Source organism: Canis lupus, chromosome 7 (assembly GCF_048164855.1).
Source record: "Canis lupus baileyi chromosome 7, mCanLup2.hap1, whole genome shotgun sequence".
NCBI lineage: Eukaryota > Metazoa > Chordata > Mammalia > Carnivora > Canidae > Canis > Canis lupus.
In genome coordinates, this window is record NC_132844.1 from 72,125,475 (window position 1) to 72,143,557 (window position 18,083).

The window sequence follows — 18,083 nt, forward strand, 5'->3', positions numbered from 1 at the left end:
CATGGAGCTTGAACTCACAACCCTGAGATCGAGTCATATGCTCTACTAAGCCAGCGAGGTGCCCTAAGCTTATGGGAACTTTTGAGATACAGAGAATGTGACACGGAAATTCTCATATATTCACTTAAGACTTTATTATTTACAACTTAAATTACACAGCAGCTTTACACAGCATGAGATGGCAAAAAAGGAGAGCAAAAGAAGAGAGGAAGCTGGCTCCTGAGATTCTAGGCCACCTCCATCTCCTCCTCTTGTGCGTACATAGCAAAGTCTTCAGTGCTGCCTCCACTCCAGTTCCTGGATCAGGTCTTGGAACAGAGGTGTAAGTTGGGTTCTGGCTCTGACAGTCCCAGAGCCACCAGGGCTCCCACTAGCAGCTTCTTCACAGGCGTTGGGGCTGAGTGTGAAGGCATCAGCTGCAGGAACAAAGGTTAATGCCAGCTGATGGAATGTTCTGCCCCCTTCACACCATCCCTACCCAGCCTAAGGACTCACTTTGTCTAAGCGATGGCGACAAATGAGGCCGTTGGAATTCAGGTAGAAGGTGGAATAGGCATCATAGGTCCTGGTGTAAGGGAAAAAGAGAGTCTGACTGAGGGTTCCAAAGTTTAATTCAAGCATCTGTTTAAACCAGTACTTCCTAAATTTTGCTACATATTAGATCATCTGGAGAACTCGAATCCTGATGACCAGGCTGCACCCCATCCCACTCAAATCAGAATGTCTGGCACCAGTATTTTTTGAAGATCCTTAGATGACATCATCATGCTGCAAAGTCTGAGAACCACTGGTTTGGGCTGAGCCTAACAATTTCCTGGGATTCTCTTCCATGCCAGAAATTTTATGAAATACTCACCTAAGGTTGTGAGGCTCAACTTATTAGACGGGATTCTTCATTTTTTCAGTAAATACTTGAATGATTACTATGTGCCATATAACGTACACAAATAAACTGAGTCTAGAGGTTTCCTTTTTTTTTTTTTTTTTTTAAGATTTTATTTATTCATAAGAGACACATTGAGAGAGAGAGAGGCAGAGACACAGGCAGAGGGAGAAACAGGCTCCATGCAGGGAACCCGATGTGGGACTCGATCCCAGGTCTCCAGGATCACATCCTGGGCTGAAAGCGGCACTACACTGCTGAGCCACCTGGGCTACCCCCCTTTAAAAAAAAAAAAAAAAAAAAAAAATTGGTCTAGAGGTTTCCTAACACAAAGTCTTGATTTCTCCCATATTAAAGTATATGAAAACAAAATCCCTGTCCTCAAAAAGGCCAAAGTCAGGGTTGATCAAGGACTCTCTGGAAGACCAGACAGACCGGAGCCCTAAAGGTAATAAAATTAGGAAACTGGATCTTTTCTCACTTGTCTTACCGATAAAGCTCTTCCTTGTCCCGCTTGTAGAAACGCAAAAAGAGCAGGTGGATGGGCAGCCCCACAAGCCGCCAGCGGGCTTGCAGGGTCCAATTCTCTGGGTGGCGGGTCAGCTGCAGAACCTCCAACCGAAGCTGTGCAAAATAGTTCCAGGCCAGGAAGCGGCAGAGGGTCAGTGACAGAATGTACCACATCCGGCCCCTAGAAAGAGATGGGAAAGATTGCTCATGATGGCATAATCTGAAAACCAAACTGGCCTCTGGGGAATGGGAAACAGTTGTGAGAAGTGGCAGGACCTTCTCTGGTCAATGAAAAAGATCAAGTAGAAAACACAGGGTGCTTTTCCTCCCCGAGGCCCTACCAGTGCCTGGATTCTCACTTGGTACGGATGTTCAGGATCTCATTGATGAATTCCACATCTGATGAGTAGAGAGTATAGTCGTGGGAGTGAAGGAAGAGATTGGGAAGCTAGGTGGAAGAAGAAGGCATCAGCCCCAGTAGGAAAGAAAAGATGATGCTACTTCTCAGTTTTCTCTTTTTGATGCTTCTTTACTCTCCTCTGAGTAAAAGGTCATCTCATCCCATGTTTAACTTCCCTTAAATCCAAACTGAAGAACATCTTTTCCTTAGGAAATGTTTATAACATATATATATATCCTTACCTCGTAATTCCAAGAAAACCCAGTTGACTAACACTCTATTTCCAAGTATTACCTACATCCCTTCTCAATGTGGATGAAGGCCACTTTCAAGCTGACTTACCTCTTGCCTGAGTCTCTCATACATGACAGCCAGGTGCTCCTCCATACTCGGATCTCCTGATGGAGTGGCAGGGGAAGGGCGAGCGGTCCCAGGGGCTTGGAAAGGTATCAAAGCCCCAGGACAGGGGCAGGGAGGTCCCTCAAATAGGCTCCTAAGCCCATCCAGGCAGCCACTATGCATTTCAGGTCCTGGTCCCTCCTCCCCCTTTCCTGGAGGGAGAACCACCCATGGTGAGCTGAAAGCCTGGATCTGAGGGAGAGGTAGTGGGGGAGCTCCAGGAAGCAGCCAAATGGGAGAGAGTGGGGGCGGTAGAGACCAGACAAGAGAAGATGGAGAAGTTGTTGTGGAGTGGGGCCAGAGGGGTGGGAATGGTAAAGCCCGTGGAGACAGCTGGTCCTAAGGGGAAAAATAAAAGGGAAAAAGATAAGAATCTAGCTGCCTGATGTCCCCCTCATCTAAACTCCCTTCATTGATGTGTTTCTAATCCCACCTGCTCCTCCTGACAAGAGATGAAATTAGAGGAAAATGGGATGAATTCATCTTCATCTCTACTGAAAACAGGAGGAAAAGAGTTTCCTATGACATAGGTTCAAGTAGTTCCCCAAAACGTTAGTAGACCTTTACATTGTTTAAGATCCCAACACTGTTTGGGGGCAGTTCCGATTCTCTTACAGAAAGAATCCTAATACGTATTTTGAAAAATGAACAAGCAACAGGCTTTAGTGTACTGTGGATGAAATCACGTAGCCTGTAACAACTTCAGCATGGAGTGTGCGATAGAGAAAAAACATCCAACTGTACGCAGGAGGCATTTCTCTGAGCTCCGATTCCACTGTGACATCTTGGGCACCCTCATGCCCTATGCTTATCTCTTCTTCTTCTTCTTTTTTTTTTTTTTGCTTATCTCTTCTAAAACGAAGACGATGCAGCCATACTGAGTTATTACGAGAACTATACGACATGATAAACGTAGATAAAATTTCGTCGTCTATAAAGTGGTACGTACATGCAGGCTACGATCGTTTCGGGCCCCTCTAACGACACACACGCCTAGGAGACCGTTAGAGGCAGGGAAGGTTGGAAGTGCGATGCGCGGGAGGTCACCTACAGTCGGGCCTAGACGAGTCCTTGCTCCCTCAAGGGCCCCTGGGGGTCCCACTTCCGGGGAGGCTGGCCCGCACGCGCGCACCTGGGCGCCCGAGGGCAGCCAACGCGGGGGGCGTGGCCCCTGTGCCCGCCGGGCCTCGGCGGGAGCGAATCTTCGGCCACCCCCAGGCCAGCCTTCCCGGGCGACGGCTATCCCAATGGAAGACTCGCGGCCCACTCGTCTGTCTGGTCCGGCCCTGAGAATTCCGGGGCGGCTCCGCGGTCAGGCTGCGAACCTCTCCGCCCCTTGTCCTTCAAGTCACCTCCGGGGCCAGGTAACCGCGGGAACGCGGGCGAAATGCAGTCGCGTCCCGCCGCCCAGACCCGGGAAAACCCACATCCCGTGCACCCCACGGCTGGCTGCGCAGCCTTCGGGTCCCCGCCAGCGACCCCGCGCCCCTCCCGCGCCGCCCAGCACAGGCGAAAAGCGGCAGCAGGACGCTGCTGCGCCTGCGCGGACGAGGCGCACGCTCCGCCCCCCGCGCCGGCTCTGAGGAGGGTCCCCTCCCCTCCCCTCCCCTCCCCTCCCCTCCCCTCCCCTCCCTCTCTGCCCTCACCTGGGGTCGAGCCTGGTAGGCACGGAGGCAGGGGCCGAGACGCCGGGCCGCCCCCCGGGTGGGCTGGTACATGATCTTCCGGGAGCGGAGACTGCGCCTCCGGTGTCCGGCCTCTGGCCTCCTCACAGGGTTGACCGCGCCCCGGAGCCGGCTTCTTGAAGGGGAAGGGGGGGTGGAGGGGCTGAAGGGAGGGAAACGGAGATGGTGCGCGCTTGCGCACTGCAGCGGGCTCCAGAGGCGGCGAGGGCCTCCGTCCGCAGTGAGTGCGCCTGCGCTCGCCGGCTGTGGCGGCTGCCTCACAGCGCTTGCGCAGTAGACCAACGTCCTGGCGCACACGGCCGCCTCGCTGGCGCTGCTCACGCACCAAGCTGGGGCCTAACGGACCGGAAGCGGGTACTCCGGGAAGCGAGTGACCGGATTGAAATCATGACAATACGCTTTTCCAGCAGCTCTCGTGATAAAAATAAATACTTTTATTATTCTGTTAAAAATAAAATAAAATACAAATGACTTGGCATTGATTAGCCCATGGAAGGAAGGAAGGAAGTTAGAAGGAATACATCCATTTGGAGGAACGGCTTGGGCTACCTCCTGTAGTGAAAATACTGACTTTGAAGGTGTGTGTGTGTGGGGGGGCGGGCTGTGGTCACCAAGGCCTGGTGCTGCGGCGGTCCTGCAAGTTTCGAATGAACCTGGCGTTGAGTATGTCCCCACCCATTGTCCAGGACTGGGTCTCTCGGGGAACAGGGTGCGTGGCTTCCTCCCCAGACCCAGCCTGGGACAAGCCCTGCTCCTGGCCGGCAGACCTAGTAGGCGGGAGGGAGATGAACAGTGGGTAATGGGGCTACTAGAGTAGCAGTGCAGAGGACTCTTCAAGGTCTGGTCCTGATGTAGAGTAGGGCTTAAGATGGACTGTGGGCTGAAACCATTAGTGCTAGGTACAAATTTGAAACCCCCTCAGATCGTGCTAAAGGTAAGCACGAACCCACGGGGAAAGAGGGTTTTAGGATGTTAGGTAGAACAATTTGTGGGAAGAGCTGGTGTTCAGTGGGGAAAGTAGCTGAGAGATGTTAGGAAAAGGAGTCAGAGATGGTGGGAGGCTGGCAGAGGAGGGGCTCGGACCTCACCTATTCTCTGTTTCCTGTTCCCCCTGCTTCGATTCCTGGTGGCCTATGGAAACACCAGGCATGTGCATGGGAAGGCTGGAGTAGGTAGTGAATGTGGCGTACCCTTTTTGAGCAGGAGGGAAGAATACTTACCTATATTGGGGGATGAGGAACTCAACCCCCCATGGCGGCTGTAGCAGCAGCTTTGGGCTACCAGCCCTGGGGGAGCCCCCCTGTAGAAACAATGGGAGATGATGGGGTAGAGGCCATAGGAACAAAGATGAGTGGGTATGGAGGAATCAGAGGAGAGGAATGGAAGAAATAGTACAGGAGAGAGAGAAGGGTAAATAACTACTTTTAATGTAAGCTGTGCCTCAGAAAAGGGGAGGGAGCTCATTTTATACCCCAAGATTTTCTGGAGCAGTCCTGGTTTGTTGGTATTAGTTCTAGTTGAGGTACTGTGTTAAAAGTAAGGCTAAACGGGGGCACCTGGGTGGCTCAGTGGTTGAATGTCAGCCTCTGGCTCAGGTCATGCTCCTTGGGCCCTGGGATCGAGTCCCTCATCGGGCTCCCCACAGGGAGCCTGTCTGCTTCTCCACCTGCCTGTGTCTCTCATGAATAAATACAATCTTTAAAAAAAAAAAAAAAGTAAGGCTAAATGTGATCGAAGTTATGTCAGAAAACCAGACTCCTATATAGGCAAAAAAATTTGTTGGACTAGGTGCCTTGGTGTTTGGTTTAGAAAACCTGATGACTTTAGTTACAGGACACGGCAGACCAGAGGGAAGTAGGGAGTGACCAGGCTGAATTCAGGAGGAAAAGGAATTGTCTTGGGAGAGGTCCAAGGCTGGGGGAAAGGGCAGGAAATCAGAACGGGAAGAGGAATTCAGGCAATGAGTGGATCCCAGGGATGTTGGTAGATCTTGATATTTTGGCAATGGCTGGCCGAGGCTAAAGGGCAGAAGTCACTGGGGGAGAACTGGAGGTTTCTGGAGGGAATGGGGGTGTAGATCTAGAAGCTGAGGTATCCAGTGACTATATGATAGGAGACAGAATCTGCAGAACATCCAGCAGATCACAATGGTAAGGAAGAGAATAGAGACAGGTCCAGGGATCCCAGGAAAAGAACAGGTGACACACAAACGAGGCTGAGACCTGAAGTTTAGGATTTTTTTGATTTTTTTTTCATTGAAAATGTCCATTTAAAAAACACAAAAGAATGCACACTGTATTCAGACAACACTGAAAAAAGAGAAGGAAAAGGAGTTGAGAGAGAGGGAGATCCTGCTCCCAAGTACTGGGATGGGGGAACACTGAGGGTACCTGAACTACCACACATTCAAGGAGTAGGGAGGGGGAAGGGTATTCCACACCCTGGGTATGGAGCAGGGAAGGTTCTTGGTATAGAGGAAAGGAATAGAGGAAGAATTCTCCCATTACCTCAAGATAATCTCACAAGACTGGAAAATACCATCTAGCTATGGGGAGAGGTGTATGCAAGAGGGGTGGGTTCCTGGGAGCTAACAGATACTTGAGACTCAGGGCTTGTCTCCTGAACATGGTTAAGAGTGACCCCAGGGTACTCGGTGGGTCCACTGCCAAGAAACGAACTCCCTCACAGAATCTGGAGCTGGGGGAAGTAGTGGTATCTTTAGAAGTGTGCGGAGTCTTTAGAGCCCCAAAGCAGACATCAGCTTGGGGGTTCCCAGACACATATGCAAAACATGAGAGTAAGAGTTTGGCAATGTTGAGTGGATCCCTTTGGGGAGCTGGTAAGACCCTGTCCTTTATCACTGAACAGCTCTGAGGCAAAGCTCATTGGTCAGCTTCTGCAGGCCTCGAAGGTTAAGTGTGGGAGGCAGCACAAAGCAGTGAGAGCCAGCAGGAACACTGTAGAAGGACCGTGGGATTTTTCCATGGACAAGACTCCTTATGGGTTTCCCTGGAAGAGGAGGCCCTTGGGCCTTCCAGTGTATTCTGGAGTCTAACAGTAAGCAAGAGTGTGCTTCTCTGGATAATTAGTATGAGCCACCCAACCAAGGGATCTGGCAGCGAGTCAGGCTCCTGTCTGTGGGAGTGTGCAGAGCCCACTTAGGAAAGGAAGCGTGGTTTCTACAGGAAGAAGAGCTACAACGTACTAAGCCATCTGGGACCCTGACAACACCTTTGCCCAAGAAAGAGGAAAAGGGAATCCTACAAGCTCTGTCAGGTTCCCCTGGAACCTGGGACTATAATGGAAGAGTGAATCTGGGGTTCTCAGGGAGAGGGGACTCTGCCTGGCCCAGGTGTCCAGGGAGGGGGCCACTAACTGTCAGTATCGACTCTCCTCTGAGCGGGGAAGGGAGCTGGGGAAGGGTGTTATGGACGGGAAGGGAGAGGGATAAGGGGAGAGAGAAAAACACAAAAGAGAAGTCAGAGGTGAAGAGAGAGCTAGGGAGAGAAATCAAGGAGGTGCCCACTCCGCTAGGACAGGCCCTGCTATACAAAGCACTGACAAGAGGCCAGGGTTCCCCGAACTGCCAGAGACCCCACAGCTCACCAGTAAGTACTGAACCAAGACCTCCCCAATTGGAGACTGTTCTCCCCACCCAATGGATCTGTACTTCCTAGCCTTCCTCCCATCTCTTGCTTTAAAAACCAGAGTCCCTCCTACACTCCATATAAAATACTATTCTACTCCTTCATGTACTTTATTTCCAGCTCCCAAAATCTGGTCCAATATATTCTTCTCAAAAGGTTCCGGGACTCTCCAATCCGCCTGTCCTATCACTTCTCCTCTATGGTAGACTCACACTGCCCTTTGCCATTGCTAACACCCTCTTTGACACAGTTCTGAGGCTCCCTGACCCTCCAGCTCTTCTTACCTGGTGCGGCGACGTTGGGCTGGGCTGCCCCCAGGATCAGTAGCAAGCAGAAGGCGAGCAGTAGGGTGTGGGGGGCAGAGGCGCAGGGAACGCAGCAAGTCCTGCTCTGGCACAAAGGGGCGGAGGGGACCCCGCTCTGGGGAGCTTCCCAGGCTGCTGGAGCGAGGGGGTGGGTGGGCTGGAGGCGTAGCTCGGCGAGGGGCTCTGTTCAGGGGCCAAGGAGGCTCCACAGCTACCTTCAGAACTGGCAGGAGGGAATATACAGAGCAAGACGGAGAAAGGAAAAGGAGAGAGAAGAGATAGCAAAGATTTGGGTAGAAAAAAAGAGAAACCAGAGCCTTTAGAGAGAACCAATCCTTCTGGGTAACGGCCCCCAAGCCCAACAGCCACCCTACCCCAGTCTTACATTCTCGGTCACTAGAGGAATATGGCTTAATGTCTCCCTCTGCTCTCTTGGGTGGCAGCTTTCTTGCTGGAGCTGGCAGTGCAGAGGACACACACAGGTAAGCATCAGGAGACATACTTTGCACCCTTCCTCCCACCACCACCTCCTTGACCCCAGACCTCTGCTTCCTGACACCACAGTTCCTCCTGGGGAAGGACAGAGGTCAGCTCTATCACAGAAGCAGCTGCGGCAATGCCTTCACACCAAGAGGGAGTTCAGGGGAGATGCTGGAGCACTTGAGGGGAGCCAGAAGGAGTAGGCCAAATGCAGAGTTGGGGAAGTTCAGGGGGAGACTCTGGGGCTTGGGAGATGCAGGAGAAGGGTGGCTAAGGAGACAAGCTCTTACTGTTGGTGGGTGCTGTCAGGCCCCCCTGGGATCCTGGGGCAGTGCAATGGTCCCTGCCGGGCCAACGAGGACCCCAGGTCCCTCTGGATGAGATGGACAAAGTCCTTGGTTAATTAGGAATTGCTCTGGAGAGATTGGGGAGGGGGCTGGGGTAGGGCAGAACCTCGCCCTTCGGTGCAAAAATAGGACAAGATTGAAGTTTTAATAAGAAAAACATTTGACAAAACAAAGACATTTAGAGTTAGAGTAAATGGAAGGCAAACATATTATCCAAAGCCCTGCTTCCTGTCCCCTCCCTTTTCTAGTTGTTCCCTCCTTTTCCCGCTCAAGAGGTTCTCTTTTGTGTGTGGCAAACGAGAGACTTCTCAGCAAATCCCATTTAAGCTTTCCCCTGGTCCCCGCTCCCCTGTGGACCTCACCGGTCTCGTGGGTCTCGCTCCCTCTCATAGCCTGTAGGCAGCAGGAGCTGGATGGGGGCAGCCTTGGCAGGCAAAGCCAGTCATGGACATGAGCTGCCTCCCAGTGCCTGGCACTGGGCAAAGCTAATGGATGTAACAGATTGTTCTCTGGGGGTGGCTACTCCCCTTCCTGGCCACAGAGGAGGGGAGAGCTAGCCACAGAGCCAGCTCAGCGAGGGAGCACAACTGTGCACACTGTGCTTTCTCTATCTGTGGGAGGCAGTGAGGAAGGAGTGGCTCTCAGACTCCCATAGGGAGTGTGTGTGTATGAGGATGGAATGGGGAGCCTGCACGACATCTCAGCACCTCCTCGGTTAGTTTCTTCAGATCAATTTCATTATTTGGTTGGAAATAGTGTACAATGTGAGCATATTTTCTAAAACTATTTCAACTTTGGACCACGTGTGTCACTATTCTGTGACTAGAAATAGAAGGGCTGATTGCACTTGTCTGTCCCTCAATGACGGACGGAAACCCAAGGGGTCCGCCAAGAAATGTGACTCTGGTCTCTTGTAATGGACCTGCAGCGACAAGAGACTCTACGAATATCGATCATCAAACAGGCTCCCAATGAGCTTGCTTAGTTAAAAGTTCTGACAAGCCTAAGATGTACTAAGTCATGAGAGCAAAGGCAGATGGGTAATGACTGCCAGAGAATTCTCCTAAACTGACCACAATCGCACTGTGCTCCCTGTGGCCTCCAGAGGAACTAGCCACCATGGCCCTACAATTCCACCCACTCACTGCAGCTTTACCAGGGGGTGTAGGATCAACCGCAGCAGCACGAGAGTGTCGAGATGCCCTCAGGGAGGGAGCAGGGGGCCCTGTGAGGAAGGAAGTGGTGGTGCCCCTCAGTGAGGGGGCCAGTGGCATCAAGAATCCACCTCTTTCCTTCCCGTCACCCCAGCTACTTGGCCCACACACAAGGTGACAAAACTTACGATGCTGATGGGCAAAGAAGCCTTCGAAGATCACAAAGTTGTTGACCTATAAAATGAAAGAAGTGAAATAGTTATCCATTCAGCCATTCACCACCTAGGGACAGAACCTGGTCCTAAAAAAACTACAGTGGGAGAACAAAAGCCAGCCTTCCTGTCCTTGTTGACAGACTTAATCAAAAACTCAGATCCTGATAAGCTGATCCTAAAAGTTGATATGGAATTATAAAGGACCTCAAACAGCCAAAACAATCTCGGAGGAGTCATACCTCCTGATTTCAAACCTTACTTACAGAGTAGGTTAATGAAAATGGTATGGAAGAGGCTTAAAGATAGACATAAACACCAATGGCATGAATAGAGTCCAGAAGTAAACCCACATATCTATGGTTAATTTTCAACAATAATGCCAATACGATTTAATGGGGGAAAACACCTTCTTTAACAAATGGTGCTTGGACAACTGAATGTTTACATGCAAGATAATGAGCATGGACCTCTGCCTCACATCAGACAAAAATAACTTCAACTGGGTCAAAGACCCTAAATGTTTTGGGTTTAAAAAAATTTTTTTTAAAGTTTATTTAAGTAATCTCTGCATCCAACACGGGGCTCAAACTCACGACCTGGAGGATCAAGAGCCACATGTTCTTTGGATTGAGCCAGCCAGGCACCCCAAAGATCTAACTGTCAAGAGCTAGAAATATGAAACTCTTAGAAGGAAACATGGAGGGGGGCACCTGGGTGCTTCAGTCAGATGAACGTCGGACTCTTGGTTTCAGCTCAGGTCATGATCTCAGGGTCGTGAGATTGAGACCTGCATCAGGCTCTGTGCTCAGCTCAGAGTCTGCTTAAGATTCTCTCCCTCTGCCCCCACCTATCCAAAAGAAAGAAACATAGGGGGAAATCTTCATGATTTGGATTAGGAAATTGCTTCTTAAATATAACACCAAAGCACAAGCAACAAAAGAAAAAAGTAAATTGGACTTCATCAAAAGCAAAAACTTTTGCACTTCCTTTTTTTTTTTAAGATTTTATTTTTTTTAATTTTTATTTATTTATGATAGTCACAGAGAGAGAGAGAAAGAGAGAGAGGCAGAGACACAGGCAGAGGGAGAAGCAGGCTCCATGCACTGGGAGCCTGACGTGGGATTCGATCCAGGGTCTCCAGGATCGCGCCCTGGGCCAAAGGCAGGCGCCAAACTGCTGCGCCACCCAGGGATCCCAACTTTTGCACTTCCAAAGACACGATCAAGAAAATGAAAAAGCCACAGAATAGGAAAAAATACTTGCAATTCATACATCTGATAAAAGTGTTATATCTAGAATATATAAAGAACACTTACAACTCAAGAACAAGGAACACAATTTAAAAATAAGCATAAAGGGATGCCTGGGTGTCTCAGTGGTTAAGCATCTGCCTTCAACTCGGGTCATGATCTCAGGGTCCTGGGGTATTGAGTCCCACATCAGCCTCCCCACGGGGAGCCTGCTTCTCCCTCTGCCTGTGTCTCTTCCCTTCTCCTTGTGTCTCTCATGAATAAAGAAGTTAAAATCTTAAAAAAAATATATATAAGTAAGCATAAGGAGGGTGCCTGTGGGACTCAGTCAGGTTAAGTGTCTGACTCTTGATCTCAGCTCAGGTCTTAATCTCAGGGTTGTAAGTTCAAAGCCCCTTGTTGGGCTCCACGCTGGGTGTGGAGTCTACTTAAAAAAAAAAAACAACAAAATTGAGCATAGGTCTTGAATAAACATTTCTTTGAAGATGCAAATGGCCAATCAGCACTTGAAAAGATGCTGAACATCATTAGTCAACAAGGAGATCCAAATCAAAACTATAAAGAGACACCAGTGCATACCCACTAGCATAGCTAATAATTTTTAAAAAAGGAAAATGACAAATATTGGTGAGGATATTGAGAAACTGGAATACTTGTACATTGCTGGTAAAAGATGTAAAATGCTGTAGTCATTGTGGAAAAACATCTTGTCAGTTCTTCAGAAAGTTAAAGATCACCATATGACCCAGCAATTCCACTCTTAGGTATATACCCAAGAAAACAGAAAAGATATGTACAAACAAAATCTTGCACACAAATGTTCGTAGCAGTATTATTCATAATAGCCAAACGCAGAAACCACCAAATCTGAATCAGCTGATAAATGGATAAACAGAATGTGGCATATCCATATGTTGGAATAATATTCACCCCAAAAAAGGGATGCAGTACTGATACATGCTACAACTTGGGCGAACCATCTAAAAACATTATGGTAAGTAAAAGCCAAACACAACGGCCACATACTGTATGATTCCATTTATATAATATGTGTAGAATAAACAAATTGACAGAGTAGGATACTGGATGACAAAGGCTGGGGAAAGGGGTATGGGAAGTGACTGCTTAATGAGTTGTGGGTTTCTCTTTGTGTGATGGAAAGGTTTTGGGATTAGATGGCAGGGATAATCACACAACGCTGTGAATTTACTAAAAACCACTGAACTGTATATTTTAGATAATTAAAACTGCATTTTATCTCAAATATCAAAAGCTCATACCCTACTTTTTATTTCTCCCAGGACCCAGGCTAATGGAGACAGTGCACAAAACATCAGGGAAGAAGAGCCATCCAAACTTTCAAAACAGCAACATATACACATACACACACATTAACAAGTCCAAATGGTTTAAGTATACAAATACTGAGAAAAACTAAGATTTAGGGTTCAAATGGGTAGAATTGTCAAGGGAAGACATACTGGAGGAGAGGGTTCCACTATGATAACTGTTTTAGAATTATTTTATAATATTATCACATTCAATTTGGCCTTCACAACAATCCTTGGAGTCACTATGTTTTTTGTTTGTTTGCTTGTTTTAAAGATTTTATTTATTTATTCATGAGAGACACAAGGAGAGGCAGAGACACAGGCAGAGGGAGAAGCAGGCTCCATGCAGGGAGCCTGATGTGGGACTTGATCCTGGGATTCCGGGATTATGCCCTGGGCCGAAGGCTGGCGCTAAACTGCTGAGCCACCCAGGGATCCCCTTGGAGTCACTATGTTAAAGAAGAGTCAAAAAAGGGGATCCCTGGGTGGCGCAGCGGTTTGGCGCCTGCATTTTAGTCTGCCCACTTCTGTCCCCATGATATTCACCTTTCTTTTCTTTTTCTTTTTTTTTTTTAAGATTTTATTTATTCATTCATCAGAGACACAGGGACAGAGAGAGGCAGAGGGAGAAGCAGGCTCAGTGCAGGAAGCCCGACATGGGACTTGATCCTGGGTCTCTAGGATCACACCCTGGGCTGAAGGCGGCGCTAAACTGCTGAGCCACCCAGGGATCCCCCGATATTCACTTTCAAGATTAAATTTAAATCAAGCCTTCCTTTACCCTCAAGGGTAGCACTCACCACCATGTCTTCATACCTCCTCTGTAAGCACATCAATCAAATCATATTGCTGTGGATTAAGTGTCCATGCTCCTAATTCAAGGCTAACTTGTCAACCCAATCCCGACCCCTCCTGCCCATTCAATGATACTGCTTCAGCAATTCACCCCACTTACTCTGACATCATCACATTTTCTCTCTAGCAAGTCATTTTTTTTTTTTTAAAGATTTATTTATTTATTCATTCATTCAGAGAGAGTGAGAGAGAGAGGCAGAGACACAGGCAGAGGGAGAAACAGGCTCCATGCAGGAAGCCCGATGTGGGACTCGATCCCGGGTCTCCAGGATCACAGCCCAGGCTAAACTGCTGCGCCACCGGGGCTGCCCCTCTAGCAAGTTATTCTTATGCTGTTGGTTCTCCCAACTGAAAACAATCAACCCTCTCTTAATCCACTTTCCCTCTAGTTCCTGCTCTATTTCTTTGTTCCCCTTAAAGTAGCAATTTATTATAAAGATTACTCATTTGAGGGGTGCCTGGGTGGCTCAGTCAGTTAAGCGACTGCCTTAGGTTCAGATCATGATCCCAGGGTCCTGGGCTCCTAGCTCAGCAAAAAGTCTGCTTCTCCCTCTGCACCCCTTATCCCCTTCTTGCGCGCTCTCTCTTCTGTCAAATGAATAAATAAAATCTTAAAAAAAAAGATTTACTTGTGAGAGAGCATGCAAGTACGCAACCCTGTAGAGCAAGAGGGGGAGGGGCAGAGGAGAGGGAGAAAAATATCCTCAAGCAGGCTCCCCACTGAGCATGGAGCCACACAGACATGGGTCTCAATCCCAGAACCCAAGAGGATGGTCTGAGCCAAAATCGAGAGTCTGATTCCTAACCGACTGAGCCACCCAAGCGCCCCCTTAAAGCAGCAGCATTTAAAAAGAGTGGCCTATTTGTGTTGTCTCCACTTCCTAGCTTCTCAATCTCCTAAAGCCCACTCCATCCAGGCTTCCATCCACTACTGCACTGAAAAGGCTTGTTAGGATCACCAGTGGCTTCAGGGAACTAAATACAATGGTCACCTCTTAGGCCTCTTCTGACCTCACTGATCAGTAGCATCTGACTTGGTAAGCCATTTCTTCATACTAGAAACACCTTTTCACTGGCTTTCCAGGTCACCCTCCAAATGAGTAAATTCTCATCTACTTCACCAGTCACTCCTTGGTCACATGTGCTTTCTCCTCCTCCATGACACCTCTTAAAAGAGTACTCAAGGTCTCAAGTCCTTGAACCATTTCTCTATACTCGCCCCTTAGTGACCTCAGCCTGCCTCACTGCTCAATACCCTGTGTATACAGAGATGTTTCTATTCCAAATCTCTTCTCTAAACCCGAGAAGTACCCAACTATCCATTCAACCTAGGATTAACAAAATCAATATGGACTCCTACCATTTCCCCCCCAATTTGCTCCACCTATCATCTCAGTTATGTAGACCTCATCTGTCCAATGGCTCAGGCTGAGTTTTGGATGATCCTTAATTTATCCATAGATAATCTATCAAGAAATCTTATTTACTTAACTTCAAAATATTTAAAACCTGACTACCCTTTATCCTCTCTAGTGCTACCATCTTGGTTTAAGCCACCACCATTTTTCATCAGGATTGTTGCTTCCTAACTAGTCTATTTGCTTCTATCTTTGTTTCCCTACTGCTGTTCTTAACAGCCAAAGTGGTCTGGCTAAATCAGATCATATCATCCCTCTGCTCAAACCCCTACTATGACACTCCTTTTTCCACTAAGAGCATAACCCAAAACCTTTACGATAATCTGTAAGATAAGAAATGTTATTCCTCCTCTGCTGCTGGCTGATCTAATCTACCACACTCCTCCTTCACTCTTGGTGCTCTAGCTACATCAGCCAATTCACTTGCTCAGGCACATTCCTATCTCATGGACTTTGCCCTTGCCATTCCTTCTGCCTGGGATGCCCTCTCTCCACATATTACCTGGCTCTTATTCTTACTTCCTCTAAGTTATTGCTCAAATGGCACTTTCTTAGTGAAGTCTCCCCTGACTATCCTATTTAAACTTACAACCCCATGCACTCCCATCCCCACAGTAGTACTCGCGGGCCTTCCTAGTGGCTCTCGTCCTCCCAGAGCACTTATTATCACACTAGATAGTCATTTATTGTATTTGTCTCACCAACTAGGATATAATCTCCACAAATGCAAAGACTTTTATCTGTTTTGTCGAGTAAAGTATTCCTAGCGCCCAGAACGGAGTCAAGGGCTCAATAAATATTTGCTAAATGAACAGATAGCATTAGTAACATTATATTGTATTTACTTATACATAAAACATATTCTCCGTATTAGGCCAAAGCTCCCAAGGGATAAGAAATATATGGTTTTCTGAGTCTTAATAAATACTGAGTAAAGGCCTGTATAAAAACAAGAAGGTGAAATGAGCAGGCTGTGTTTGGGGCAAAAACATATTACTGGGTATACGGAACAAACCACATGAAAAATTAAAATAGATGACAGTGAATAGCTGCAGAATGAGAGACGGTACCACAAAAAAAAAAAAAAAAAAAAAAAAAAAAAAAAAAAAGAAGACCTTAGCTATATAAAATGAATCCTACACAATGGGGAATAAAAAGTGTTTCGAAGATGTCACTTCTTTGCCCCCAAATAAATAGATTCAATGGGAATGCTCAGTGAAGATCTGCCCACTGAAACTTCTAACCTGTGGGACTGTGGTCTCCAGGTTGTAATGTTTATTCAGGAACTTAAGCAGCTTCTGTGAGGGTCGGTCAATGGCCAGTTGGTGTGGTTCAACTCGCTCCTTCTGCAGGGAACAGGAGACTCAGAGTAGGAGAAGGTCGGGGGAGAGCATGCCAACAGGAACCCAGCAGCCTGGGAAGGGAGTAGGAGGATATGGGAACATCACAGGCTGGGTCTCTGGAGGGGGTCAGCACACAAGGGCCTTTGATCTCTATTTTGGATGGACTGGTGAAAGAGTAAGTGATACCTGCAACATATAGTGGAAGAGTTCTCGCCCATGGCCATGACGCTGAAGTGATTCATGGATGTAAAAGTCCAGAATGCAAAGTGGTTCTACCTCATTGTGAGCCTCGCGATCATCCTAAGAGGTAAAGAAAAACAAGTATCTTTTAGGACGCAGACATCTCTACCATCTTGCGACATGCAGCACTTTTATTCTCAGAAGCCAAGGCATGTGAACTCTTAGCTTCCAGTAACTCACCAGTACAAAGAGTTTCTTGTATCCAACTTTAAGGAAGCCGATTATGGCTCCTTTGCCAGCCCTGTAGGATGGGGAAAATAATGAAACAAGCTAGTAGCAACTATTTGGAAGGGAAAGTCAACAAAGGGAGAAGGGTTGGGGAAGGAAGGAATAAAGTATGGATGGAAGGGCATCTGGCACTCACGGTCGTGCCGAAGTGTCTTTGAGCACATACATAACATGGCGATTACTCTGCATCCTTGATGCACTGGTGATGGGAGCAGGAAGATGCTGGGCCTGCAGGAAAATAAAGGCCGACTCTCTGAAAGTCTGTTTCAAAGGACCAAGGCATCCCTATCTACTGGCCCCAGAGAAGCCTTCCCCTTTTCTCTATCTAAAGACTCCCCAATACCTTGGCAGAAGCCTTGCCCAGTTCATCTACAATGGTCATAATTTGCTGTTGTAGATCAACACTATAGAAAAAAAAAGGAACGAGTCAGATACTCAACTGAATTAGAGGGTCCTGGGAACCTTGGCCACAACCCCAACCCAGGCTCAGCACTTACGGCTCTCTGACTTTACCTTGGAGGCCTCCGGTCTGGTTTTCCACCCCACCCCACCTTTCGGGAACCTAAACTTTTGCCACACCTCTTCAAAACGGTACACTCCCTCCTCCCTGGGGTTATAGTAGGGAAGCCGGAAGGGCGGGTCAATCACAAGCTCCGGTTAGCACAAGTCAGGCCGAGGCGTGAAAGGTCACAGATACGAGTGCCCATCAACTCCACCTAGGTCTAAGGTCAAAGGTCACCAGAAGGGCGCGCCAGGGCCACAAAAAGGGAGGTCACTCGTGAGAAGGGGGCGTGGTGCCTGGACCGGGGTTCGGAAGGAACCAGGAGAGAAGGGCTTTGGGGCGGGTTTGAGATGTCACCGGGCCGGCGTTGTGGTTCCGGGTCGGCGGGCTGGGGGTCGCAGGTGCTGGTCCAGCACCGTGATCCGCTCCGGGAGCAGCGCGTCCACGTCGAACGAGAACTCCATGGCCCATTGTGCGCGGCCCGCCCCGCCCCGCGTCACGTCACTTCCGCTCCTCCCTGAGGGGCGGGGTGAGGAGGGAGGAAGCACTTCTGGGAGCCTTTGTTTCCCGGGCCAGGCAGGAGGGGCTCAGGGGCCGCCCGCGGGGGACGGCCTCATCCGCCCTCCCGCCCGTCGCCAGGCCGGTCCCCTCACCACGCCGCTACCGGCCCGCGGAAGCCGCAGCGACGCTCTTCGCCCAAGCTGGCCTCCCGTTCCCCAGTCCCGCCCCCAACCAGTGAGCTGCTCGGTACCGTGGGAACACGGCCCAGGAGGGCCAGGAGGGCCAGGAGGCCAGGAAGCTGAGCATGACAAGATGGTCCAACTGCTCCTTCCTGGTGGCTTCGGGTCCCCAGAGTCCCTGGCCAGCCTGGCCCAAGCCTGAACTCTCCTC

The 18,083-nt window shown here is 48.8% G+C and overlaps 2 protein-coding genes across 12 annotated transcripts; both read right to left on the bottom strand.

Moving 5' to 3' along the window:
• Positions 1–109: 109 nt before the first annotated feature.
• Positions 110–4,103, bottom strand: C7H6orf136 (chromosome 7 C6orf136 homolog). Of its 2 annotated transcripts, XM_072833877.1 has the most exons (6): positions 3,839–4,103; positions 2,136–2,531; positions 1,753–1,841; positions 1,374–1,574; positions 496–565; positions 110–416 (listed from the first exon to the last, which is right to left on the bottom strand). In XM_072833877.1, exons 1-6 carry the CDS (start codon positions 3,908–3,910, stop codon positions 303–305), a joined length of 942 nt encoding a protein of 313 aa, XP_072689978.1. In that variant the 5' UTR covers positions 3,911–4,103; the 3' UTR covers positions 110–302. The 2 variants fall into 2 exon arrangements, with proteins under 2 accessions (XP_072689978.1, XP_072689977.1); XM_072833876.1 differs by lacking the exons at positions 110–416; positions 496–565 and adding an exon at positions 971–1,162 and having other exon boundaries at positions 3,839–4,067.
• ATAT1 (alpha tubulin acetyltransferase 1) lies at positions 4,076–17,710 on the bottom strand. 10 transcript variants are annotated; one of them, XM_072833870.1, is made up of 13 exons: positions 17,550–17,709; positions 17,034–17,094; positions 16,827–16,918; positions 16,643–16,703; positions 16,409–16,522; positions 16,124–16,225; positions 9,999–10,044; positions 9,813–9,881; positions 8,215–8,286; positions 7,809–8,052; positions 5,098–5,177; positions 4,966–5,008; positions 4,289–4,644 (listed from the first exon to the last, which is right to left on the bottom strand). In XM_072833870.1, the coding sequence occupies exons 1-13, from the start codon at positions 17,654–17,656 to the stop codon at positions 4,485–4,487; spliced, it is 1,251 nt and encodes a 416-aa protein (XP_072689971.1). In that variant the 5' UTR covers positions 17,657–17,709; the 3' UTR covers positions 4,289–4,484. The 10 variants fall into 10 exon arrangements, with proteins under 10 accessions (XP_072689968.1, XP_072689970.1, XP_072689969.1 ...); XM_072833871.1 differs by lacking the exon at positions 17,550–17,709 and adding an exon at positions 17,204–17,520; XM_072833867.1 differs by lacking the exons at positions 4,966–5,008; positions 17,550–17,709 and adding an exon at positions 17,204–17,520 and having other exon boundaries at positions 4,076–4,644.
• Positions 17,711–18,083: the final 373 nt, after the last annotated feature.